General features: G+C 44.7%; 1 protein-coding gene across 3 annotated transcripts in view; it reads right to left on the bottom strand.

The window, feature by feature from the left end:
• The window catches only part of COMMD7 (COMM domain containing 7), a 58,298-nt gene that overhangs the window by 21,173 nt on the left and 10,849 nt on the right, over positions 1–26,276 (bottom strand). The window contains exons 4-9 of one of the 3 annotated variants that reach the window (XM_049869217.1): positions 15,811–15,867; positions 15,690–15,727; positions 14,988–15,078; positions 14,632–14,681; positions 14,207–14,255; positions 1,020–4,473 (exon numbers count right to left, since the gene is read on the bottom strand). In XM_049869217.1, the coding sequence (XP_049725174.1) occupies positions 4,448–4,473; positions 14,207–14,255; positions 14,632–14,681; positions 14,988–15,078; positions 15,690–15,727; positions 15,811–15,867 (311 nt within the window). In that variant the 3' untranslated portion in view covers positions 1,020–4,447. Of the gene's footprint in view, positions 1–1,019; positions 4,474–12,373; positions 13,671–14,206; positions 14,256–14,631; positions 14,682–14,987; positions 15,079–15,689; positions 15,728–15,810; positions 15,868–26,276 lie in introns of those variants that run through there. The other 2 variants (XM_049869214.1, XM_049869216.1) reach the window with 2 other exon arrangements.

Genomic DNA, 26,276 nt, shown 5'->3' with positions numbered 1-26,276 from the left:
TTGGAACTCCAGTACTAGCACAAATCTCAATGGTAGAAGCTTCCAGAGCTGTATTTCAAGATGTCTTTGGCAATTGAGACAACATTACTATCTACCTTGCTAGTGCCTGGGGGAAGAAACGCCCCCCTCCCCAAGCATTTATCCATCCGCTACATATCAAGCACCTCCCAAGTTGGAGGGTGGGCTTGCTAGAGAGCTGAGGAGCCCTAGTGGCACAGTGGTTAAGAAACGAAACGTCGGCACTTTGCTCCACTGGAGGAAGATGTGGCAGTCTGCTTCCGTAAAGATTTACAGCCTTGGAAACCACATGGGGCAGTTCTACTCTGTCCTATAGGGTCACTATGAGTCGGAATCCACTCAAATGGCAATGGGTTTGATTTGGTTTCTTTCTTTTTTTTTTTTTTTTGCTAGAAACCTAAGCTGGGGGAGGTGCAAGGAGAGTGGTCTGGGGCTCCCCATGGGGCCGTTTATCAGCTCTTACAGGAGGAGCAGGAACCATGGGGGTCAGGATGTGGCAGGTGTGAATGGAAGAGGAAGCAGGAGATCTTCAGCCTAGTTGTTTCCCAATGCAGTCTGGGAACATTCCACTTCTCCTGGTGTTAAAGCGTTTCTGAAAGGATCACCTCACCCCCACTTGCCAGATGAGGATCCTGAGTTAGACGGGGAAGCACAGAGCAGTGCACGGGGTTTAGATGCAGGGGAAGAGCGCTGACTCCCACCTCCTGCTTCTAAGAGGGAAAACATCCATCCAAACAAGAACTGGCATCTGCACCAGCCCTAGAAATGCAAGTTCCCCGTCCAGTTGGGGAGATAGACTCGTAAAGTGCAGTGTAGGGTAAACAAAAAAAAAAAAAATTTTTTTTTTTTTTTAAATGGAGTCCCACCAGAGCACTGTAGGGGGACAAAGGAGATGGCCACCTCCATGGGGGACCATGTCTGGCATGATGGAAGAGGTAGGCTGGATGAGGCATAATGCCAGCGACAATAGCAACAGCTGCCCCAGCAGCCATGGCTATCACTGACTGTGGCTCCCTGTGAGTGCCACGCACATACATCTTGCTTCAAGTAGTCCTCCAGCAGCCCAGCGCGGCTATGGTTCCCATTTCAGAGACGGGGAAACCAAGGCAGACAGGTGAGTAGCTTGCCCAAGGCCCTCTGGGCAGGAAGGTGTAGGGCTGGAGAGAAAAAGCTGGCACACTGGTTCAATGTGTTAACCTAGGTAACACCGACAGGGGCTTCTAGGAACCCAGTGTGTTTAAATTTACCAACTTGTTCAAACTGCTGTCAAATAAAGACCTTCACTCTTGCCTTCAGTATCACAGCCACCATTGCTATTTCTTCCTCCTCTCAGCTGTAGAGGGGCCCCTTTCCAGAGTCTTTGCACAAAGATCAGGACATAGGGGCCAGGCTCGACTTGGCCTGCTGACAAGACTGGCAGAAGACCTTGACCCAGATCCACCTCGACAACTGGATTTTCCAGGCCCTCCAGGGGCTGCCTCCTCCCATTGGCTCCCACCGCCCCTGCCGCCTGCAAATTGCTTCTAAGTGTTGAATCTAATCTTAAACGCCTGAGAGGAATGAGACTGTGGATCCTGGAGGAGCTACTCCACCACCTCAAGCAAGTGAGTCTCAGAGATGACATAGCAGGTTAGACCCAAGTCCCCGGCTCCCCCATGCCAGGCTTCTCTTCTGGAGCCAAATAAGAGGGAGGGGGCTTCCTCTAAATTCACCTTCTTCACAGGCTTTACCTCTAAAAGGCAGGGAGTGAAGTGTAAGGAGTGGCTTTGGGGCTGGGTAGACTTGGTTTGAAGCCATGCTCCCCCACTTAGTTGCTGTGTGACCTTGGGTAAATGAATTCCCCTCTCTGAGTCTGTTTCCTCAGCTATGTCACTGAGTTCTCACTACATTAAGAAACAGTTTCTTAATGTAGTGAGAACTCAGTGACACAGATGTCCATAGGACTGAGCGCTCCACATGGGCCTCTGGCAGGCAGGGGTTGATCATGGGCATTCCCGATGCTTCCTTTTCCTCTATCCCTCGCTGTGAATACACCCGAGCTCACTGTGCATGTTTTCTGTCTAGGCTTTGAAACAGGCCGGAAATCCCTCCCCGACTAGCCACAAGCACAGGGCTTCTCTTGGAATGATGTCTCTGACCCTGCAGAGATGACAGGCCTGGAGCTGGCCTTCTCTGGTGAGAGAGCCCAAGGGGTGGGGTGTGGATGCAGAGGGCAGAATTCTTCCCTGCCTCTGCCTCTGGTTTCCTGAGAGCTCAGCAACACCCTCTCTCCCCGCAGAAGCCTACTGGGTTCCTGGCCTGGCCGCAGGGGCTGCTGGGTGGAGGGGTATTTGGGGAGCCGCCTTTACCCCCTCCTGGGACACATGTCTGCTGAAAGCAGCGCAGGCTTGAGGCGGGCAGTGGAGCTGAAAGCTGCTGACAGCAGGCCTCTGACAAGAGGAGGGTGGGGAGGAGGAGGCGAGAGAAAGAAAAGAAGGGGAGGGAGAAGGAGAGGCTGGGCGGGTCCTGCTCCTTCCCCCACAGCCTACCCCGACAAGCTAAGAAAAGCTCTGGGGGAGAAAAACCGCCAAAGCAGCATGGTTGCCCTCCCCACTGAGCTGGAGGCCCTTCCTTCCCTGGAGCCAGCTGCCCCGGGCAGATTAGTATTCAGCTCCGGAAAACCAGGCCCCGCACACCAGCCCACGGGAGGCTGCCGGCTGAGTCAGCTTCTCTACCTGTCAGGAAATCATTCATAAAAAATGACACCTTCCCAGCGCCCAGCTCCCAGCCTCAGCCCCACTGCTGTCCCTGAGCCACACGAGCAGGCAGTCCCCAGCCCCCTTCCTCCATCCTCTCCCCCAGCTACTTCAGAGCAGACCTTTTTTCTCTTTCCCTGGGGATGAAGACGAATGGGACCAAAGTGAAATAAGGCCAGCTCAGTCGCAGTAAATCAGTATTTACTGGTCGCCTGCCCCGGGGACAACAGCAGAGTCAAGAAGGGCTGAGACTTCACTCAATGATAAACAAATGTCAGCAACTCGGCTTCCAAAAGGTTTTCACCCTCATGGCCATGTGAGTGGTGGCACTGCCTTTATCTTCAGTTTGTATCTGGACAGCTAGAGGTTCCCAGGACACCTCACCCAGCAAGACACAGATCATTGGGACAGTCTACCCTCAAAGGAAAACCAAGGTCCACAGAGGGGATGTGATTTGCCCCAGGCCACACATGAGTTCACACTTCATGTCCGTGTTCCCAAAATGTGGATGATTTTCCATGTTCTTCTCACCTCCCATCCCTCGAACCCTGCCATATCTCCTACCTGGGAGATAAAACATAGGTTGCTGTCCTGCTGGAGAATTAATTCCTTTGTGTCTGGTCTCTACTAACCTCTGCCCTATTTTCAGGTTTCCCTTCCCCTTCTTCTTCTCCAGGCACTCTGGCCTCCTTGCTTCTCAAACATACCAAGCATGCTCTCGCCACAGGGCCTTTGCACATGCTACCCCTTCTGTCTCCTGAGGGTTGCATGCCATGTTCCTTATCCTCAGCATCCTGTCACCCTATCAGAGAGACCTTCCCTGACCACCACAGAAGACTGCTCCATTCATTATTCCCTATCCCTGCATGAAGACAGTTCCCATCCTAACTCCGTATTACAAGTTAATTATCCATTTCTTTATCCATCTACTATCTGTCTCCCCAGGTAGAGTAAGCCCATGAGGTTAGTTTTGCTCACCATGGGGTCCCCAAGGCCTAGCACAATGCCTGGCACAAAGGAGACATGTGGTAAATATTTGTTAAATGAATAATTGAATGACTTCCCATTGTATAAAATCAGCACCCCTCAGGCTAGCACTTCAGCCCCTCCGTCCTCTGACCCATACCACCGAGCCAACCAGTGAAATGATCTGCACGTGTCATCTTCATCCTTTGTTCTCATTCGATGTTCATGAGAGGGAGGCCCAGAAGAGTCTGCAGGGGCTGGAGGGGGTGTAGGGGTGGGCATGGGGGACTGACTGCTCAAGGGTACTGGGTTTGCGCAATGAAAATATTCTAAGGTTGACTGTGGTGATGATTGCACAACTCTGTGAATATACTTAAGACCATTGAACTGTACACTTCAAAGAGGTGAATTGTATGGTATGTGATTTATATCTCACTAAACACATTGCAAAAAAAAGAAAAACAAAAAAAGAACCTGGAGGGTGAGAGTGGAGTTAGGCTTCTGGAACTCAGGTACAGGGCTACTCTACCCCACCCACCCAGGGAGCTCCCCGACAGCAAGGGCTTGTTCATGTTTTATGAAAACATTCTGTACAATACTCCTTGAACCATGGGCAGATCTACTCTCCCATGCTTCCGAAGTGGCGGAAAGTCATCAAACACTTGCTGCTTCATGAAGGGTTTCAAGCTGCTTCTGGGCCACCCTTATGATCAATCTCGAATCAGCAGTTACCAAACGCCACCAGGACTCAGACCTATGATAGAAGTCGAGGCAAATATATTTAAATTATAGGCTCAGGGGTTCTCAACATTTACATGTACATTAGAATCACCCAGAAAGCCTGTTAAAAACTCAGATGCCTGACCACTTCCCACGCCACCTGACTCTGATTTCAAAGGTCTGGCCTGGGCAAGGCAAGCTCCCAGGGAGATGCTGGTGCACGCTGGAGTTTGAAAGCTGCTGAGAACTACTGACCTGGGTTGGTGATTCCACACCCTGGCTGTGCACTGGAGTGACTTGGGGAGCTGATGGGTGACTGATGTCAGGGCCCACTGCTACCAGACATCCTCATATAAAGGACCTGGGCCAGGCACCGGACATCAGTGTTTTTCAGACATTCCCCCCAAGTGATTCTATCGTGCAGCCAGGGATAAGAACCGTTGACTCAGATGCTTGCTTTCTAGAATTTTCTAGCTGATCCAAGTCATAGGACCTGGGTCATCTGTGGCAGGTGGCTGTTTAGGGTCAAGGCCACCCAACTGTGGTCATCAGAACCATGGGTGAACACTGAGCACTCACTGTGGGCTGCTCCAGAAGGCAGGACACAGATGCTCCCGTCACTCTTCTACTTAACATCTGTCCATGACTCACTTTAGGATCAAGTCCAAACTCCTTGGCCTGATAGGATCTGGCCCCTGACTATCTTCCCAGCCTCTTTTCCTGCTATTCTCCAACACTCACCTCGGGCCTCAGTCATCTTTAACTACCACTAGTTCTCCCACAAGCGCCATGTTCCTTCCTACCTTTTTGTCTGCAAAAGGTGTTTCCCCCCACAAATGACATCACCTGACCTTGCCTGCCTGCCTCACTCCTGCTGGTGCCTGGTCATCAGCTTGCACCCCACCCCGGTCTGAGTTGGAGGCACCTCTACCCAGGCCAGTGGGCTGCTCCACACACTTCCTCCAGTACGCATCTATCACACTGCATTGGCGTAGCTGTCACCCTGAGAGCAAGGCTCTGTGTTCCCAGCATTGTGCAGAGCCTGGGGCATAGGGGTTCTGAGGAGTAGAAGGTAAGCAAGGTCAAGTTGTATTTTCTGAAGGTTACTTTGGCCAGGTTCAAAAGACCTCTCAGAGGATATAAGGCCTCAGACAGGGCAGTCAGGAAGGAGATTAGTCAGCACTAACTTGAGGACTAAAAAATTGCCACAGGAGTGGGAATCTAAAAATTGACAGGCCAGAAGTTATGAAGAGAGGCTTTACCATCTGGTGAAAATCTGGACTGTACCACACAGCAGCTGCGGGCCTTTGGGCAAGCTATTTCACCTCTCTGAGCCTCCCTTTCCTCATCTGTACAATGGGGGCAGCAGCTGTGGGCCTTTGGGCAAGCTATTTCACCTCTCTGAGCCTCCCTTTCCTCATCTGTACAATGGGGATAATCATAGTTCTAATTCAGGGTTGCTAAAAGCAGTAAAATAAGCTAATGTATGTAAAGCACTTAACGCAGTGCCTAACATAAGGAATCACTCAGTAGATGTTGGCAGGTATTCTCACTCAGGGAACACCAGTGCTGAAAAGGCCTTGAAAGCCATCTAAACCCGCTTTTGCATTTTAGTTAGGGAGCTGATGCAGGAAGAGGAAGGTCTCCCAGGCACCTTCTGTTCAGCTCTTGCAAATCCAGAGCAGGACCAAGGGAACTGGCTCTTCTTGGGGGCCACTGAGGACAGCGTGTGAGCACCGCTGGAATCAGCCGATGTGCTGGCCGAATTCCAGCCTGCAGTTTATAATGACTTGGAGCCTGACATATTCCCCACATTTCGCTCTGTTTCAGACAAATCATTGAGCATATTTTAGGATCAGCAAAAACCCACAATGCCTTTGGCTGAGCACTTTCCCTCTTCTTGTTGAAGCCCAAGGGTATTTTCTAGGAAATTGAGTCCATCTGTTTCTGATTCACTTGTACTTAACTCATCACCAAGCCGTTTTGTAAGAGCCCTTTGATGTGAAAATGGCCTTATTCTATAAGCCTCTCTAAGCCTTTATTTAGTCAACAGTAGGTAAACGGTCTCTGCAAAGAGGCCAAAGGCAGCCTCCAGGTCTCCCTCTACACACAGACCGGTGAAGGGAAAGTGTGGCCCAAAAGGCCTATCCTGTGGCCCTGAAATTCCCCCTTTGGGCCTATCGGGGCAAAGCAGACCTCTCCCTCACTCCAACATGCAGGGCTGGACTACACAGCCATGCCTTCTTGACGACTCCCACCTCTCCTCCCTGGGCACCTAACCCTCAGTGTCCTCCTCCCACATCACTCGCAGCCTGTCTAGATAAATTCAGGATTTCCTGTGTGTTGCTCGAGTTTCTTCAACTTGATTTGAAGCTCCTGGAGGATGAGAAGCCAGGTCTCGTAACTCACTGCATCCCCACCACTCCTGGCACCACTCCTTGTACGCAATTACAGGGACCATTACTTCCAAACCAAAAACCTATAGAAAACATTCGACAAGCAAAAGAGTTCTCAAAGGACAAAGGGGCAGCATATTTGAAGTTGGGGCTGCCCATTCAAAGATATATGGCTGCTGTTACATAATGAGCAGCTCAAAGAACTGCTGATTGAACTGAATGGACCAGGGCATGAAGGCACGGATCTGTCTCCCCTTCCCTCTGACACCCAGCCCAATGCACTCCATTATGTGTCAAACGTGCCCTGTTTCATACAGTAGGATGAAAATACTTAAGAACTCCCTAGTCGGAGAGAATAGAAAAAGCCCTTCACTAAATTCACGGGTGACTGAGTCATAAGGTGCTCCTGAAAGAAGCCAGGGTGTTTTAGGGAATATCCCTCGCTTCAGGTTGATTTCAATGCCTCACGACCCTCCCCAAGGCATCTGTTAGAGGTAGAATCTTGGCAGGGTCCCCACTGGGCTGGTCGGATTCTGTGCTTATTGAAGATGTATTTGGGGTCCCTCACAGGCAGGGTGCGTCAGAATCATCTTCCAAAGGCTGGTTAAAACACAGATCATTGGGTCCCACTTCAGAGCTCCTGACCTGATAGGTCTAGAGTTGGGCCCAAGAACTTGGATTTCTAGCAAGTTCCCAGGTGATGCTTCTGGTCTAGGGAAATTTTGAAAACCACTGGTCTAGCCTAGCCAATCATTTAGTCCTGGAGAGAAAATTTCAGGGACAGAGTGGCTCGCTACCACCAATGAATCTGTCTCATTTCCCTTTTTCTCTGGATACTGTGGCTCAGTACTAACAATCCAAAGATGAGTGATGGTGGTGGCAATGCACCGCACCACTCTGGAGCAGGCACTGGGCTTGCTGCCATACTGAAACCACCTCATTCAAGCCTCACACTGTGAGGTTGACACTATCCCCATTTTACAGATAAACCTCAAAGGTGGGGAGAGGTGAAACAAACCTCCTCAAGGTCACAAACTGCTTAGCACAGGTCCTGGTGCACAGCAGGTGGCCAACATACTCTCCCTGAACTAATGCATTCCTGAATACAGATGGTAAGAAGCAATTTAAACCTGACTCCAAAGCCCAAACTTGCTCTACCACATTAGCAGGAAGCATGAAATGAAGCCATGTAAGCTCTGGGAGGGAAAGGACTAAAGCTTTTCTGAATCTAATGTACTGTTTGTCAAGATAGGGTCTGAACAAAGGAGGAGCAATGAAGACAAATGGTAAGGAGCTGGTTGGAGAGAGTCCATGAGAGAGAAATGGAACCACTTGCTAGTGGTCGAAGGTAACTCCCCAGCAATGGGTCCAGATCAGCCTTGGCAATTAGCACGGCTTCAGCAGGGACAGGCATCACGGGAAATGATTCAGGAAGTTGATGGGGAAGAAGTTCAGTTGTTCGACTTAAAAAAACTTTTTTTTTTTCAGTGAAAATAACAAATGCTGTTAACAATATAACTAATAACATCAGGAGGTAGAGGGCTACAGCTCATATGCCAAAAAATAAAATGTATAATCAGCTCATATCAAGGTAAGAATCTAAAATGGAAACTATGGACAGCGGCTGCTCCTGAGGAGTAAGGAAGGAGGTTGTTTTTACTTTGTTCAGTTCTGCACTGTTTGAAATTGTTATTGTGCACTTTTCATGTATTCTCTCTATAGATAGCGCACACCTCTCTATAAACAGAGCATACTAACATATGCAGATACTGAAAAATTTAGAAACTACAGATAAGCTAAAGAAAAAATTTACAGCTTGTAATTCCACTGCCCAGAGGTAACTACGAACATTTTCCTTTATATAGTCACTTAGTCTGTTTCTATGTAAACATTATTTTTGCAAGAGTAGGTTCACCTGTAACCTAATTTTTTCTGTAAATATCATGACCACAATCGTTGTCATAATACTGTCTTCTTCAGTATCAGTTTCAATAGCTGCATGCTATTGTTTTTATTGTGTATATGTACATATACCATACATATACCATTTGTATATAATAAATCCCCTATTGCTTGACATTAGATTGTTTTCATTTATTTGCTATTATAAACTTTAATTTTGAGCTATTATATTTTAGTCACCATACGTGTCATCCACGGTTCAAAAAAGATGATGTTTTAAGATTCTTCCTGCTTCAATGCAGAGCAAGAAAAAAATATTCATAGAAATGTTTTAATGGGGGTTTGATTTTGTAATACCTCCTGATCTATGTAAACTGTTAAAAACTTTCTAGTTAGAATTTTAAGATAAGTGAACTCTCTCTCGAAAAAACAAACAAAAACTCTTTCTAGCTGCCCATAGAAGACCAAGATTCCAATTATGGCCATGTGACCTCACACAAGTGTAATCCTTGGTGTGTCCTTTTCCTTGTTACTGGTGGTAACAACACCCAGCATGCCCCACTCCTCCACCCCGCCCCAACCAAGACAGAGTCCTTTTTTCTATGGGGAAAGGATATGGGTATTTCTGGTTAATCCACTCTTGGCCTGGCCATTACCATCTTAATGAACATTTTACCCCAAATCTAAATAAAAATAACCTGCAGCCAAAGACTAGGTTAATAGAGGACTTCTAAACAGAAGAACAAGAGTGAAACCACTGCAAAGATGATGTGCTAGCAGTAAGAAAGATCCTGCTCAAATCCCCCAGCACTGCAGCAAAATCCCTAACAATCTATAGGCCCTGATCGATGCCCCTTATTCAATATTTGTGACAAAATTCCAATACAACAAAGGGGCTGGAGTAGTTCCTGGAGTTCATAATGGGATCTGCACTATAGTAAACAGGAGTGACAGCGTAATCTACTCTCGCATGGAAATAAACCCAAACCAAGCCCATTGCCTTGAAGTCGATTCTGACTCATAGTGACCCTATAGTACAGAGTAGAACTGCCTTATAGGATTTCCAAGGCTGTAATCTTTACGGAAGCAGACTGCCACAACTTTTTCCTGCAGGTTTGAACTGTAGATCTTTCAGTTAGCAGCTGAGTGTTTAACCAGGGTTCCTAGGCACAGAAATAAAAACTCTAAAAAAAAAAAACAAAAAAAACTCGTTACTATTGAGTTGATTCTGACACATGGCGACCCTATAGGACAGAATAGAACTGCTCCATAGGATTTCAAAGGAGCAGCTGGTGAATTTGAACTGCCGACATTTCAGTTAGCAGCCATAGCTCTTAACTACTGCACCACCAGGGCTCGATGCACAGAAATAGGGTCATTGAAAAGACAAATTGTCAGTTGCTTGTATACAGTCCTTGCCCATACGAGGCACTTCAAGAATATTTGTGGAATCAGGGAGCAAGGAGTTCAACTACTCTTGGAAGATGGGTGCCCAGTCTGACCAGCTTACACTAAAGACCTATTGGATTTGAACATGATCTATTTAAAACTGACCAACAACCAAAACAACTTTGTAGGGTCTAGACCAGACCAGACCTATTGCCGTTGAGTTGCTTCTGACTCATAGCAACCCTAAACGACAGAGTAGAACTGTCCCATAGAGTTTCCAAGGAGCACCCGGTGGATTCGAACTGCCGGCCTTTCGGTTAGCACTTTTGGTTAACCATAAAACACCAGGGTTTCCTTGCAGGGTCTATTATTCCAGACCCAGTCATGTTTCCTAATAGTTTTGCATGGAGCCTCTACACCAGGCCTCATTTCATTTCAACAAAGAGGTCTTACAAGGTGGGGTGGGTCGGGGAAGGAGTAGGGCTGCTGATGTGAAATGTTAGGGTTACTGAGCTGAAAAAAAAGTCTCTGTTATCAAGAAGTTCACAGGCTAGTAGAGAATCCTGGAAACAAATAAATAGCTCACAGTAGTTGAGCAAGCATTGTGCTAAGTGATTCTCACAATAACCCTATGTGGTGAGAACTACACTTGTTTTACAAACTAAGGTTCTGGGAGGTTAAGGACCTTACCTGAGATCACACAGCTGGTAAGCAGAGGGGCTAGGATTCGAAGCAGTCAGACTGCATCCCTGTCTAGTAGTAAAAGTATGAAGGAGACTACATGGGCCCAGCCGGTGTTCAATGCGGCCCAGAGCTGTACCCTAGATGCTACATCCTGAGGTGTGGGGAAGCACTGTAGGCCCAAGGGGAGAAGAGGCAGGTGGACTCTTGGCTTGGCGGCTGTAAGCAGTAGACTTGACACTCCAGTACCGGCTGCCTGCTAGGAGACGGTCGAGATGAAGTGGTGGAAGAGATAGGCAGGGCCACCTTTGAGGGCTTGGTGGGGCGAGTTTGGACTTTACCCTGGACACCATGCAGAGCCCTGAGTGTTTGGATCTGTCAGCTGACATGGGAACAGGCTGGACTGTAGTCCATCCACGTATCAGAACGCTCTGCAGGAATATGGACTCTTTACATACTGATACAGAAAGATACATTAAGAACAGCATGCACACTGTGCAATCGTTTATGTTAAAAAGGTTGATGTGTGCTGTTGAGTTGATTCCAACTCATATGACCCTATAGGACAGAGTAGAACTTCCCCATAGGGTCTCCTAGGCTGTATTCTATGGGAAAAGATCACCAGGTCTTTTCTCCCATGGATCTGCTGGTGAATTCAAACTACCAACCTTTTGGTTTGCAGCTGAGCACTTAACCATTGCATCCCCGGGCTTCTTGTTAAAAGGTGGGAGGTAAAAAATATATATATACATATATTCCTATTGTTTGTATGTGGGGAGAAAAAAAAAAAAACCCACCTCTGAAAGGACACTGAAGAAACTAACAACAGGCAGGTGTTACTTGTTGGAGGGGAACACTAGGGAAACTGAGTAAAACGTGGATGGGTGAAAGTGACTTTTTAGCTTTGCTTTATTAATTTTTATAGTCTTTGAAAATAGTAGCCCTGGTAGTGCAATGGTTAAACGCTTCGCTACTAATTGAAAGGTCGGTGGTTCAAAGCCACCCAGCGACTCCATGAGAAAGACCTGGCAATCTGCTCCCGTAAAGATTACAGCCTGGAAAACACTACAGGACAGTTCCTCTGTCACATGCGATTGCTATGAATCAAAAATTGACTCCCCGGCACCTAATGACAACAGTCTTTGATAAATGCACATACTCTTTGACCTAACAATTCCATTTCTATATATTTAGCTTATTTCCACATGTGCAAAATGACATATATACAAGAATATTCAGTTGTTGCATTGTTTATGGAAGTCACTGAGTGGTGCAAACAGTTAATGCACGTAGCTCCTAACCACAAGGTTGTAAGTTCAAGTCCACCCAGAGATGCCTCGAAAGAAAGGCCTGGCGATCAACTTCCAAAAAATCAGCCATTGAAAACCCTATGGAGCTCAGTTCTACTCTGACACACACGGGGTTGCCGTAAGTCAGAGCTGACGAGGCAACTTGTTTTTTTGTTGGGTGCGTTTTTTTTTTGCATTATTTATAAAATAAAAAGAATGGAAACAACTTAAATATCTATTAGCAGAAAGCTGGTTAAATAAATTATCCATTTGAAGAAGTACAGTGCACTTGTTGCAAAGAATGTTTTATATGCTCTGATATGGAACAATTTCCAACTTAAGTGGCAAAAAGCAAGGGGCAGAGTGTGTGTACAGTATGCTTCCACTCGTATGGGAAGAAGAGGCAAACTCTATGCATATATATTAGCAAATGTGTGAAATCTCTCCAGAAGAATACAGAATAAACTAGTAATAGTGGTTGCCCCTAGGGAGGAGAACTAGGTACCTGGAGAGTCGGGGTGGGAAAAAGAATTATTTTACACTCTATCTTTAACATATTTCTGAGGAGGTCATGGAGAGTGAGGAGCAAGCAGAAGGAGGAAAAGTCATGTGCTAGGACGGGGACTAAAGTCATCTCAAGCACAAAGCATTCATATGCTATGATTTTTCATGTTTTTTAATTTGAGTTTTCTCCGATCTGCTCTTACAAATTCCAACTCTGGACCACAGCTAATTTCACTGAAGAACTCGGAGCAAGGTCTTCTCAGGAAGGTCATTGTGAAGAGAACACTAGCTCTCTGCAAGGCAGATGAATCTTTAATTTATGCATAAAGGCAACTGGATTCAGAGCTTTTCTTCAGAACCTTTTTTATTCAGCACCTAACCAACACAGGAGGTCAGCTTCAACCAAAATAAGCTATAAGAATCTCAAAGGCCCAACTTACAACACAACGGGGCAAAACCAGAACTGGGGGCAGAGTTTAGCCTCAGCTCTTTTCAGAGATGACCAATCACATATTTATACACAATGCTCAGATTAAAACCTGATTAGCACTGCACTACGACCACAAGTAGAGCGTGCAGAAATCCTTGGGGCTCTCCACGTGTCTCATTCCTATAATCTGCCTCTTGTTCAGCCATAAATGAGTTCTTGTTCTTTCGGGGGAAGGGTGGTCTGCGTGTACCTTGAGTGAGGGCACCATCTGTTTACTCTAGAGCTTTGACGGGGAGATGACTCATTTTCTTCCCAGAATCTGTTTGTATATCTAAAAAGCATCCCTGGAGATAGATGGTGGTTCCTTAACAAAGAGTTTATAGGGTGATTGTGCAGGGCTCTTTAAGTACTTAATCCTGTTGTTTTTCAGAAACCTTTACACCTGGGCTCCCAAGAAGGAAGCAAGGCAAAATGAGCACCCAATAGGCCTGTGAATGAGATGCCTCCCAGAGCAGTCACCCAGGGAGGGGAGGGGAGCAGGGTGGAGATGTAGGGGGCAGAAATCAGCTGAAACACTCCATGCTGGCTCTGACACGCTCCATCTCATGCAGGAAGCTGTAGAACTGGGGCAAGGTTAATTCTGGGGAGAGAAAATTCAGCTTCAGGTAAATGTTTCCAGCTCCACAGAATCATCCAGAATTAATTTTCACTCCCTTTTTTTTTTTTTTTTGGCTTAGTACAGTTGAGCAGCTCTTGGAGGGTAATCGATCATGATAAAGAACTGAGAGCCTTGAACACAGAAGGCTCCCAGCTCCTTCAAAAAAGGGTTTAAATGGCATAACTCTACAGCACAAAGAGATGAAAGGATATTACTCAGGATGTTCAATGTGACTTCTACAGCAAGAGCTTCTGAAACCTTCAATCTCAGCCATTCCTTTCCCCCTTTTCCCTTTTTCAAAAAGGTTCTTCAACTGTGGTGTCTCCAACCTCCTCATGGCTTATTAATGATCCTCATATTATCTTTTATGAGAGGAAAGGCAGTGGAAAAAGCTATTCCATGGCTCAGTTATGACTTTTTTTTTTCTGGTAGAGATGATTTGTGATGTACTTCATGAGTCCACCAATTAAAGAGAACATGGAAAATGTAAAAGGGCTTGTATGGGAATTTGGACTCACCTATATACAAATTTTCAGTTTGGTTTCCTTTTTTAACCACCAATTTTAACTGATTAAAAAAAAAAAAGAAATTATATAAATTAAAATGACGACAAATAGGCAAAGTTCCTGAAACCCTTTTACCTAATTCAACATCAAGGCATCGAACTTCTAACATGAGAGTTAAACAAGAGCTAACTGGATCACCCACCACCAAAAATTCTAACAATTCCAGTAATTAGAGGAGCAATCACAATTTTCATTAATAGTATCAGGTTCCCATTAATCTGGAAGTGGGCATGTACCACATTTCCACAAGATATACATGACACTTGTGTGGAACATCTAATTAAATGGATATTTAAAGGAACCCAATGGAGATTTAATAATTTTTAACCAAGTCAAAACTCTATCCATTTTCAAAGACTAGGAGGAGAAAGACTTACTTGTAAAAAAATACTTCCCACTTTCTCCAGTTCACTGCTCCCAGATGTCACTGTGACACAAAAGAGAAAAATAACAAGTGACTGAGGATTTGCTCTGTAGACCTCAATCTTGCTGTCCAGGGGAAGCCCTGTGGGGGTGAGCATGAAGCCAGCAAGATGTGCTCCGCAGGGAGTCACCCTATGGAGAGCTGCGATGGAGACAGCTGCCGAATGTGGGCATCGTCACAGAGAAACAGCTGCTGACTGCAACAGTCTTGGAGGGCTAAGCACCTGTTTTCCCCACTGAGGTTCCCTAAAGGCTCTGCAACCCAACCCTGCATCACCCAATTGACCCAGGACTGGTTCCAGATAGTTACCTCCAAATTTCCACTCCATATCTATAAGCTGGTTAACCATCAGAGTCTGACCTATGGCCCATCGAGCAAGGGTGGGGGATTTCTGTTTCCACTGGAACAAAAGCAAAAAGCCAAAGTCATAACAATGAAAACATGCCTCCCTTCCCCACCCTGCCCCAAACACAGCAATGTTTAGTATTTGTATAGAAAGTGGGAAGCATGCAGAACCAAGGGCTCAGCCTCTATGACAGTTTTAGGGGATGGGGTAGTCTAGAGAGACAGAAGACAATATAAGTATTTCCTTTTATTCCAAGATTTAATCCAGATTGGAACAAAAACTGTATAACATTTATATCCAGTAGAATCAGGGCAAAGTCAGAGATGTACTAAATAGTGCTGGGTGAAAACCGTTCTGTGTGTCATGTACAGATGTCATTTGTGTGGAACCAAATGAAATACATTAAGCTGGGGAAATGATGCATACTTGATGGTTTCTTTCTCAGTCTCTATTTTCTTTTCATTAAATAAAAGCAAAAAACCCAAACCCGTTGCTGTTGAGTTGATTACAACTCACAGTGACCCCTATAGAATTGCCCCACAGAGTTTCCAAGGAGCGCCTGGTAGATTCTATCTGCTGACCTTTTGGTTAGCAGCTGTAGCTCTTAACTACTATGTCACCAGGGTTTCCTATTAATTAACCTTGATTAAATGGAATTATGATACCTTCTCAGAAAAGTAAGTGGCTTTGTCCTCACTAAGACCTGTAAGAGAACAGAATGTGACATTAACATAATAAAGAGCCTCAGAGGCCCAATGCCCAAAGCAGCCTTGGGAGATGACCTACCCAGAGTTATGAAATCAGCCCGGACCTGCTCAGCTGTAAGACTCTTCTTTAAGGCACCTGGGAAGTTGGAGAGAAATCGGTTAAAAAGGGCAAATCAATTAATCAGTCTTCAGTAAGTATTTAATGGGTACAAGCTATATAACATAGATGACAAGAAATACCAAAGACCCAGCTAGCTCCATGAAGCTCTCAATCCAGCTGGGAAGAAAAGGCACATCTGAAACAACTGGAGAAGAAGACAGCATATTTTGTTTTTGACAATACAATGATTTACCCTCTAGAAAGTGTGGAAGAAGTTGGAGACAAGAGAAAAACTTCATGGAACTGCAGACGGGGGTAGCTGATCTGAGGACTCAGTAAGGGTACACAGGAGCAAACGGGGGTGGTGAGCTCGATGTCAGACTGGGCATAGGGGCAATAGCCTTGAATGGTACTGTATAACATGGAGCCACTAACATATGTGGCTATTTAAAATTTTTGTTTAAACAATTTTTATTGTGCTTTAAGTGAAAGTTTACAAATCAAGTCAGTCTGTCACATATAAGCTTATATATACCTTACTCCATACTCCCACTTACTCTCCCCCTAATGAGTCTGAGTCAGCCCGCTCCCTCCTTCCAGTCTCTCCTTTCATGACGATTTTGCCAGTTTCCAACCCTCTCTACCCTCCTATCTCCCCTTGTGTCTATTTAAATTTTAATGAAAATTAAATAAGAATGTAATCAATGTCACTAGATGGTACCTGTAGAAACTGCTGAATTGGTGTATGCTTTACTATGTATATTCTCAACAACAAAAACAAAATAAATAAAACTAAAAAGGAAAAGAAAAAAAGGGGAAGATAATAAAGTCTTAGATTGACTCAAATAAAAAAATAGATATTTTCTGATAAAAAAATTAAATAAACTTAAAAATGTTATTCCTCAGTGGCACTAGCTACATTTCAAGTGCTCGATAGCCCCAGGGGGTCAGTGGCCACTGTATTAGACAGTGCAGATTATAGGCTATTTCCACTGCACAGCAAGTTCTACTGGACATCGCTGTCCTAGAAAATCTGCTTTCACACGTACACCAAGAAGGACTAAACAGCTTGGCCTCTACAATTCACAACTCACTTCCTGAGAGGCCATCAAGCCTTCCCCTCAGAAGCTCTGAGAACACACCCCTGTGGGGGCTGCTTTGTTCTGCTTGCAGGCTCCAATTCCTGAAAACAAAGTGTTGCCAGAAATCTGGCTTCTCAATTTTTAACCCGCAAGGTTACAGCCTAGAATCACAATTTGGCAGCCAGTTTAAAATTTTCCACTTCTTATTTTTAGTCCTCCAGAAGATGACTAATTAAAGGATAGAAAGACATCTACCACATTGAAGGAGGGCCCTGAACCTATATCCTAAACCCAAGGACCCATCCCCACCCCTACCACACTCCAGAAAAACAATCCCAAAGCCTGTTGTCCCCGGTAAAATAAGCCATGTAAACAAAGAGAGGAAATCTTTTATCTCTAAAATCAGACTGAGCAAGGAAGCCACAGGGAAATAAAAAAGGAGAGACCCCAGGACACTTTGGCCATAAAGGCCCTCCAAGGAGAGGGCCACTTTGTAGCCAATTCAATTAAATCATAACTACCCTGTGTAAAGCCCCTGAATTTATATTCAGTTCAAAACTGCCATTTTTTTTATGATTCCAAAATACTGCAAAGTGGGAGTTACTATCGTAATTTACAAGGAAACTGAAAATCAGAAAGATTAAGCTTTTTTGGGAGAAAATTTGGCAAATGAACATAGTCACCCAACAGATATGCCCAAAAAGTATACTGACTGAGATATACATGGGAAGTCCTTTAACAATGTTGGTAGTAGGGATTTAAAAAAAAATCACGAACAGTGACAGTTCTGGTGCATTTACACAGTAGCCTGAGTTTCAAGGTGACTTTGTTCAAACTTAAGTCAGACCGCATCTCTCCTCTGCTCGAAACCCTCTAACAGCTCCAGTTTCACTCGCAGTAAAATCCAACGCCTTTACGATTCACTGCATGATCTATCTGGCCTCCTCTAGTACCCCTGTGCTCTCTCCCTTGCTTATTTTCCTGTAGCATGCCAGACAGGCTCCTACCTGCGGGCATTTGCCCTTGCTGTTCCCTCTGCGGGAACACCCTTCCTTGAATCCTCACATGGCTGGTTCCCTCACTTCATTGAGGCCCCTCCTCTGAAAGGATCCCTGACCACTCTACTCAGAATTTGCGCTGCCCCTCACTCATGCCCTTACTACACTTGCTGTATTTTCCTGCACTGCATATACAACCATCCAACTTTAAGTTATATATTTATTGTGTAAAAATGGCACAGCAGGGGTGTCTGGCCACCTCTAACTTCACAAAGGGGAAGGAGAATCACAGTTAACAGCCCAAGGCTGATTCCTTACCTCCGCCCTCCAACCTTTTTACCAATTCTGACGCCAACTGTTTCCTCCCATGGCAGTCCCTACTTCTCTGCTGGGTTCCATAATCTGTTGCAATGGCCACACTGAACTCACAGATTACTCACGATTATGGGGTTTATTAGGGAAGTAACAGGTTACAATTCAGGTTCAGGAATGCTCAGGATACAGTTCTTTGGTCAGTATAGCCTCTTCTGAGCCTTGCCTGCAGACATGCCTCTCTCAGGTCCCTTGGCCTTTGCCCTGCTGGGGCAAGTGTTACAAAGTTCTTTTAGCTCTAAGTGCTCGGCAGCACCCCATTCTGCCAGCAAGCCTTGGCCCAAAATTGCTCAGCTCTCTTGCTCCCCGGGTTGGTAAGCCTAGCTCCGTCACCAAGTGCCTGGACACATCCGAATCCAATGGCACTCAGCTTTCTTGATCCATGGGCCAGGGAGCCCAGTGCATTGTCTCCTGCTGATCTCTTGGTTCTACTGTCTCTATTTCTCTGCTATTGCTTCTCGCTGTCTACAGTGTTACAGCTGTGTCTCCTGGATCTAGGAGGTTCTCAGTGTAGGGGTCTTGGGTGCAAAGGACATGTACCACTCCTGGCTCTTTTTACCTTGGTGGTGGTGAGATCCTCCTTTCCTACCTCTCAGATAGCTCATTTTAAGCATAATGGTAAGACAGGCCTAGAACCATACAGCCATTTTTCTTAGCCTCAAGACAGCCCATCGCCCAGCTCATTTTCTGGAGCTCTTTCTTTTCCCCCTCAGAACCTCCTTAAAGAGAAACAGCCACTGGCTCCTACCTCTCAGATAGCTCATTTTAAGCATAATGGTAAGACAGGCCCAGAACAATACAGCCATTTATCTTAGCCTCAAGACAGCCCATCGCCCAGCTCATTTTCTAGAGCTCTTTCTTTTCCCCCTCAGAACCTCCTTAAAGAGAAACAGCCACTGGCTAGCCAGAATCGGCTGAAACAGGTCCTGCCCTCCATCCTGACATTCCAGATGACCTTTAGCTCATTAACTGCTTCATGCTTGGTAAATCCTCTGCTCCTGGGTGGAGAACTGACGTGCTAAAGAACAAAAATGACTCAGTTCCTCCTGGAATCGAACCCAGGCCTTAGAAAATGCTTACTCATTCTAAAACACTCTGTGCTTGCATCTGTGCCATTTTGTATTTTGAAACTGATCCTGCCTATATAAGCCAGCCTGAACAAGCTGCCTGCTAAGCAGGCTTGGATGGCATGCAGCCCCCTCTGTCTCCTTGCTTGGTCAACCAATAAAGTTGCCTTTCGTCCTCCCCAACTTAGTCTCTGTCTTTTTGGCCTCGATGGAGTTACAGTGAGCAGAACCCGGAGTTCCTGGAAATGGTGGGATGGCAGAACTGACCAATATTCTTGTTAGGGCTCCATACACCTTATTTGCATGGTCCCCCCCACCCACAAGGGTGCCACGCACCTTATTTACATTATTAGCAAGTTATCCAATCCCCTTGGTGTGCCACAGTCACCCCATTTGCATACCCTCATCCAGTCATTTGGTGGGAGTTATAAAGACTATGACTAGAAAGACTATAGTACTTCACTGAACTGCAATTGTCAATTTCCCACTAGAAACGTCAGCTCAGTGAGAACAAGGACTTGGCTCATTTTGTTCCCTGCTGAGTCCCAAGCTTCTAGAACAGTGCCTGGCACTGTTTATTGGCTGGCACTCAATAAACAGATGCTGAATGAAAGAATCTATACAATGGAATACTATGCAATCCTTCAAAAGAATGAGGTAGAACTTGATGTGTCCATTTGAAAAATATAATTGAAAGAAAAAGGTATAGTCTGTAAAATATGACCCCTCTTACATAAATAAAAAAGGATATATATGCTTTTTATTAGTGTCTTTAACTATATCCTTACCCAAGAGCTAAGCTGGCAAAACACATTTTTTCTGAGCAGATACACAAAGTACTGAACAGTGGATCTCTTTGGGGAAAGGGACTGGGTGGGGTTTCTTTCCTTTTTATTTCCTTCCTTTATGTCATTTTAAAATTTTCTAACCACATGCGTGTAGTATTTTATCTTTATGTGAAGGTGGCAGAACCGTGGGGCATTTTTGTTTATTTTCTGATACATTCCTATAATTAAATAATAAATTTATTACTTAAAAAAAAAAAAAAGTTAAATGAATTCCCTGGGGCCACAATAGCCAGCAAATGGCACAGCCAAGTAGCTTATGACTGGAGGTGCCCAAACCCAAGCTCTTTCTACTCCAGATTGTTCTGAGATGCTGTCCCAGTGAAGCAGTATAAGGCAGTGCCACAAAAATGACCAACAAGGACAGCTACTGAGCTCCAACGGCTAAAGGGCAAGCTCTACATCCTGGAGTCACCTTGGGTGGGCAAAAGCCATACTTGAAAAACATATTCACATCATGCCAGGCATCATACTCTAAACTCGTTTTTCAGCCTTTTCCTTCGGTGATTCCTGTGTCCTAAGCCAATGCCAGACACATGACAGGTCTGTGGCCTTGACCCTAAGTCAGACAGAAGGAAAATTGTGAATTCCAGGGCTCCAGTCACCGGAACATGTCACTTGGGGAAATTTGAGAATGTCCTTCTCTAAACACAGATACCCATCTGAAATGGTTTATAAAGTCCTTGAGCACCAATTTCATTAGAACAGTTGTCTTAGTCAAGCCTTCTTTTTTGTGAAAGAGTCTGGAGGATAAGACAGAGGCATATGTGAGGCTGAAATTTGAGTTTTGCCAGAAACAGTTGGAAAATCAGCAAACATTGTTCTTCTAGCCAAAAATCTACGTAAGCTTATTCAGCATAATAAGGAAAGCCAAGGAATAGAACAAAGCATTGGTGAAAACTCCTGGAGGGGGAAGCAGGGAGTAGAGCGTGGCAAGCTGCATTCATTCAGGAATTACTGACCCTGAAGGTTGGCAGGCTGATTCCATCCTGGGAGGTTTGTGGGGAAACATCAGTCACAGTCACTGTACACATTACTTCCTGGGCACCTGCCATGTGCCAGCACTATGCTAGACACTGGGAGACATCAAGCAGAGACAACAATCTCTGCCCTCATTAGGATTACTTTCTACTGGGAGGAGAAAGACTATAACAGTAATGTAACAAATACGTAAGCCTTATAGACTTTTAAAAGTGAAAAGTACCATAGAGAAGAGTAATAGAGCACGGTGAAGCTAGGGGTCCTGGGGGGCTTAGTTCAACATCTGATTAAATGCCACTTATAACTACCATTTGATGATGACTATTCTTTTTTGCCCAACCAGAAAGAATTCCTTGGGGAGTGGAGGAGTCATCACCTTGTCATGAAAACAATCAGGTACTGAGCACCCACAAGGGCTAAGCATAAAATAAAAACAGGCTTAGGTAATGGCCCTGCCACTAAGTTACAGCAATGCAGCTACCATTCACTGAAGTGAGCACTTTATATTTATCTCTCTCAATCTGTATACAACAATATATGAAGTATTATTATTACCTCTCTTTTGCAGCTGAAGCAATGGACTCTCGGGTTAAGTAATTTGCTCAAAGTCTCACCGTTGTTAAGTAGATTCCGTGACAACTGAGAATACAAGGGCCATCTAGCAACCAAATTCAATGTGGGGGCCCTTTCTAGATAGGAACAACCAACAATAAACTAAATGCATGAAACAATGGGGAGATTTGAACACTGCACATTTCTTAGATGTGATAATGGTATGTGATTTGATAAGGGAAAAAAATCCTTTTAGAGATATGTAACAAGGTATTTTAGAATGAAATGATATGATATCTGGGACTTGCTTTAAAATAAGTAGCCCAGTTTGGAAAGCAGGGGGGAGATGTAGGTGGGGAAGAGATGAAATCATTTGCCCATGGGCTGATACCTGTTGATGCCAGGTGTTAAGAATTACACGCTAAATAGTAAAAGAATGACAACAACAAAAACCTACTAGGCTTTGAGCCAACTGAACAAGGCTCTAGCACCAGCTCTTCCTCTGTAAGATACCAAGCATATCACTTACCCCCTTCTCTAACCAGCAGTTTATCTCCAAAACAGAGATTAGACTAGATCAGCAGTTTACAAAGCTTTTACTTGACCACCCCCACGCTCCCCGCTCCCCCGCCAAAAAAAAAATTCTGTGGTTAAATATGTCTCACAGATACTGGTTAAGCAGGTTTCTTTACTGTAGGACATTTCAGAGCCTGTAACATGTTAATATGGATGTGAATCTCCAAGGCTCCAAGGCTGGGGGGCAGGTCTGGCCACTGAAGACTTTTATGGATGGAAACACCAACTCAAGGAAGACTGATCTGGAGGATTCTTGAGGCTCCTTCAGCTGTAACAATCTGTTCTACAATGAGGTCTGACTGTGAGGGCGGGACCAAGATGAAAGGATGGATGTAAGGGCCTAGGGGCCCTTACATTTCAGATTAGATTGGGAAAGGTCTTAAATGACAAACCCAGGAATGCAGACTTTATTATGCTTAGTAAAAATTGAGAGGAGCAGCAAGATCCAAGCTGTGCTGCAGAAGGAGTGCTGCAGAGCAAAATGGAGTCTGGGATGGGAGAGCAGAGGTGGGGATCTGGTCAGACATTCCTGTCATAGCCAGGCATGAAGGGCAGTAACTCGTTCTGAAATGGCAGCTGTTAGGGTTGGAAACAAATGGACACAGGGTGAGGTCAAGGGACGAGGAAGAGGCCAAGAGACTTCCAAGCTACCTCATATGCTTAGGAGGCACCCTAGGAGAAATGGGGACTTCAAGCAGAAAAGTTCTGCAGGAAAAGAAAAACCAGACTGCCATGAGGGAAATATTTGAAAAAAATTAAGTAAAACAAATAAATACAAAATTGTTGAGAGATAACCAAGAAATTAAGCAAAGCAGAGACCTCAATTCTAAAACTTCTAAAAAAAACTTTGGGGTTTTCAATGGCCAAGCGATGAAATCAGGTCCTCTTCACTAGGTGACAGGAAGTTTTACCTCTCAATTTGATAATTGAGACATAGGGCTGAAAACTAGCTAAATGATCAATAAATAAAGGTTACAGTTCAGCAAGCACCCATTAGGTCCTTTACCTAGTATTAACTCATTTATCCCTAACAACAACATCATGAGCTGCTCTTATTACTCTGTTTTTCAGAAAAGAAACTCAAGTTCCAAGAGGCTGACTTGTCCAGGGTCAAATATCTACATTAGTTCATGTGATCAAAATTCAAATCCAAGTAAAACTGCGAAGCCATCTCTGGATTGGACGCTATGAGTTCCTCCGTGTTGTCTGCAGCTATAGAAATGATCCGTGAGCGAGCCTTCCGCGAGCCTAGTGGCCCCTTTGCCCACCCACCTTTGGTCCTGAACGAGGATGGAGCACTAGCTTGCGATGGACCCCAACTGCTGCTGCCCCACTGGTGGCTCCCGTGCCTGCACCAGCTTCTACAGATATACCTTCTATAAGGAGAGCTGCAGCTCCTGCTGCCCCATGGGCCATGCCAAGTGCACCCAGGGCTCCATCTGCAAAGGGGCATTGGACAAGTGGAGCTGCTGTGTCCGACATGGGACAGTCCTGCACCCAGAGGTAAACAGAGCAAATTGTACAAAACTGGATTTTCTCCCCATATAACCCTGACCCATTTGCTACTGACCTCCTTTTTTCTATGAAATACATGAACGATAATAAAGTGTTGACTTAAAAAAGAAATTATCTGCTATAAACACTGATAATCAATCCTGCTTAAAAATATAAACCCAATATCCCGAGAGGGCCAGAGCATCTCCTATATTCAGTTCAGTTCACCCAGCATGAGGAGTCCTTGGGTGGCGCAAATAGTTAAGCACTTGACTGCTAACCAAAAGGTTGGCGGTTTGAAACTGCCCAGAAATGCCTAGGAAGACAGGCCTGGCAATCTGCTTCCAAAAGGTCACAGCCTTGGAAAGCCGACCGAGCAGTTCTAGTTGTTGTAGTCTGCACACGAGGTTGTTGCCATGAGTCAGAACTGACTCGATGGCAACTAATAACAACACCACCCAGCATGTTCTCAGTGCTTTCTTTATGTCATCACTTTGCTTGTAACCTTGGCTTAGGAAAGAAGTATAAGATCCTCCTGATTAGGGGGCACTATTTGTAAGGAGCCCTCGTGGTACAGTGGTTAAGTTCTCAGCTGCTAACTGAAAGGTCAGCAGTTCAAAGCTACCAGCTATTCTGCTGGAGAAAGATGTGACAGTCTGCTTTCATAAAGACTTCAGCCTTGGAAACCCTATGGGGCAGTTTCACTCTGTCCGACAGGGTCACTATGAGTCAGAATTGCCAAGAATGGCAATGGGTTAGGTTTTTGTGTTTAACTATCTGAAAACTGTAAATAATCATGGCCCAAAATAACAGCTGCAGACAAACAACAAATCTGGGGAGTTGAGAGGAAGGGGAGGTCAGTGTGTAGAAGTGGTTTAGGAAGGCTCTCTGAAAGGGGCAGCACAGGGGATGGAGCTCAAGAGGTGGGAATGACTGAAGGCAGTCTGCCAGGATGGAGTAGGGTGGTGGGTAGGGATGAGAAAGACAAGAAAAGAATGGAGGCAGGGACACTAGACAGTGGTCTCCTGAAAGTTAATATCCACAATGCCTGTTTTTTTTTTTTTTTTTTTTTTTTTGTTGGGTAGACCGGTCTCTACTCTGAAACAAACCCATTACCAAAGTTGTAGGCAAGGAATGAGAATAAAGATTTCTGGTTCCCCACTTTGGGCATCTATCCAACAGAAATACATACCTGAGTATAAGGATGTTGTAAAAACGTTCACCACTGCATTGTTTAAAAAGTGAAAAATTAGAACAACTACAATCTCCAGCAATAGGAAATGGAGGAACTAAAAAAGATACATTCATTCTATACTACCGCCATTAAACGAATGAAGCTGAGCAATATATACTGATGGGGAAAGATCTCCATGACATATGAAGTATGAAAAAATGCAAGTTGCAGAGCAATTTTGTGATGTGCTACTACCATTTATGAAAAACTAAATGAATGTGTATGTCTGCTAAAGATATACTCCAAAATTTTATTGTGATTATCTCTAGGGACAAAAGTAGGATGAGCTTGGGGAAGGAGACTAAAAGGGGATTTTTACTTTTGACTCTCCATAGCTCCACACTGTTTTAAACGTTTACAATGAAAATTCAGTCCTGTATTAAAACGGACTTCAAGTTCCTATCCAGCTGTGTGGTTTGCGTACCTTTAACCTGACAGGGCAAAAAATGCAAGAATCACAAAAAGATAGGATCAGAAAATGTCACAGGCTTGGAAGAAACCTCAGGGATGTTCTGGTTCAATCCCCGAGAATGCATGTCATGAACACAGAATAGGGCAAAGGAGAGAATCTCCACCAAGATATGACACAGCGCCTGACAGGAACAAACAAATTAAGCCCCCAACTTTTAATACTCCCTTGGCCTGAGATCTTGGGAAGTTCAGCTTATTACTTATCTTTAAAATGTGCAGACAAGTACAAAACTCCCACTTGGGATGCTGTTTTACCTCTTCTCGGCCTGGTCAAAATTCACCCATTTTTAAGACCTGGCTCAAACGTCACCTCTCTCTTTAAGTAAAATTAACTTTTAATTAAACTGCCAAATTAATACTAGCAACTTTTTAGACAGTGAGTAGCCAAAATAAATAAGGAAAGTAACCTGTAGTCTTATTACCCAGATATAATGACAGTGAACTTTTTTCCTATAAAAATGTGACTATGATATACAGTTTTATATACTATATTTATTAAATAGTATATTGCAAAAGACTTTCCATAATTATATTTTATTGAACAGCATCTTTTTCAATTACTTCATAATAGGAAAAATAAGTGCAACTTTTTATTGGGGCACTGTGCTAAGAGTTTTATTCACATTATCTCAATTAACCTTCAAAATAACCCTCTCCCTGGCGGGGGGCGGTCTAAACCAAAACCAAGCCCATTGCCTTTGAATCAATTCTGACTCATAGTGACCCTATAGGACAGAGTAGAACTGCCTCATAGGGTTTCCAAGGAACAGCTG

The sequence above is a fragment of the Elephas maximus genome, chromosome 25 (genome assembly GCF_024166365.1).
Source record: "Elephas maximus indicus isolate mEleMax1 chromosome 25, mEleMax1 primary haplotype, whole genome shotgun sequence".
Taxonomy (NCBI): Eukaryota; Metazoa; Chordata; class Mammalia; order Proboscidea; family Elephantidae; genus Elephas; species Elephas maximus.
The sequence above is the reverse complement of the archived record's forward strand: the minus strand, read 5'-3'. Positions and strand labels throughout refer to the sequence as shown.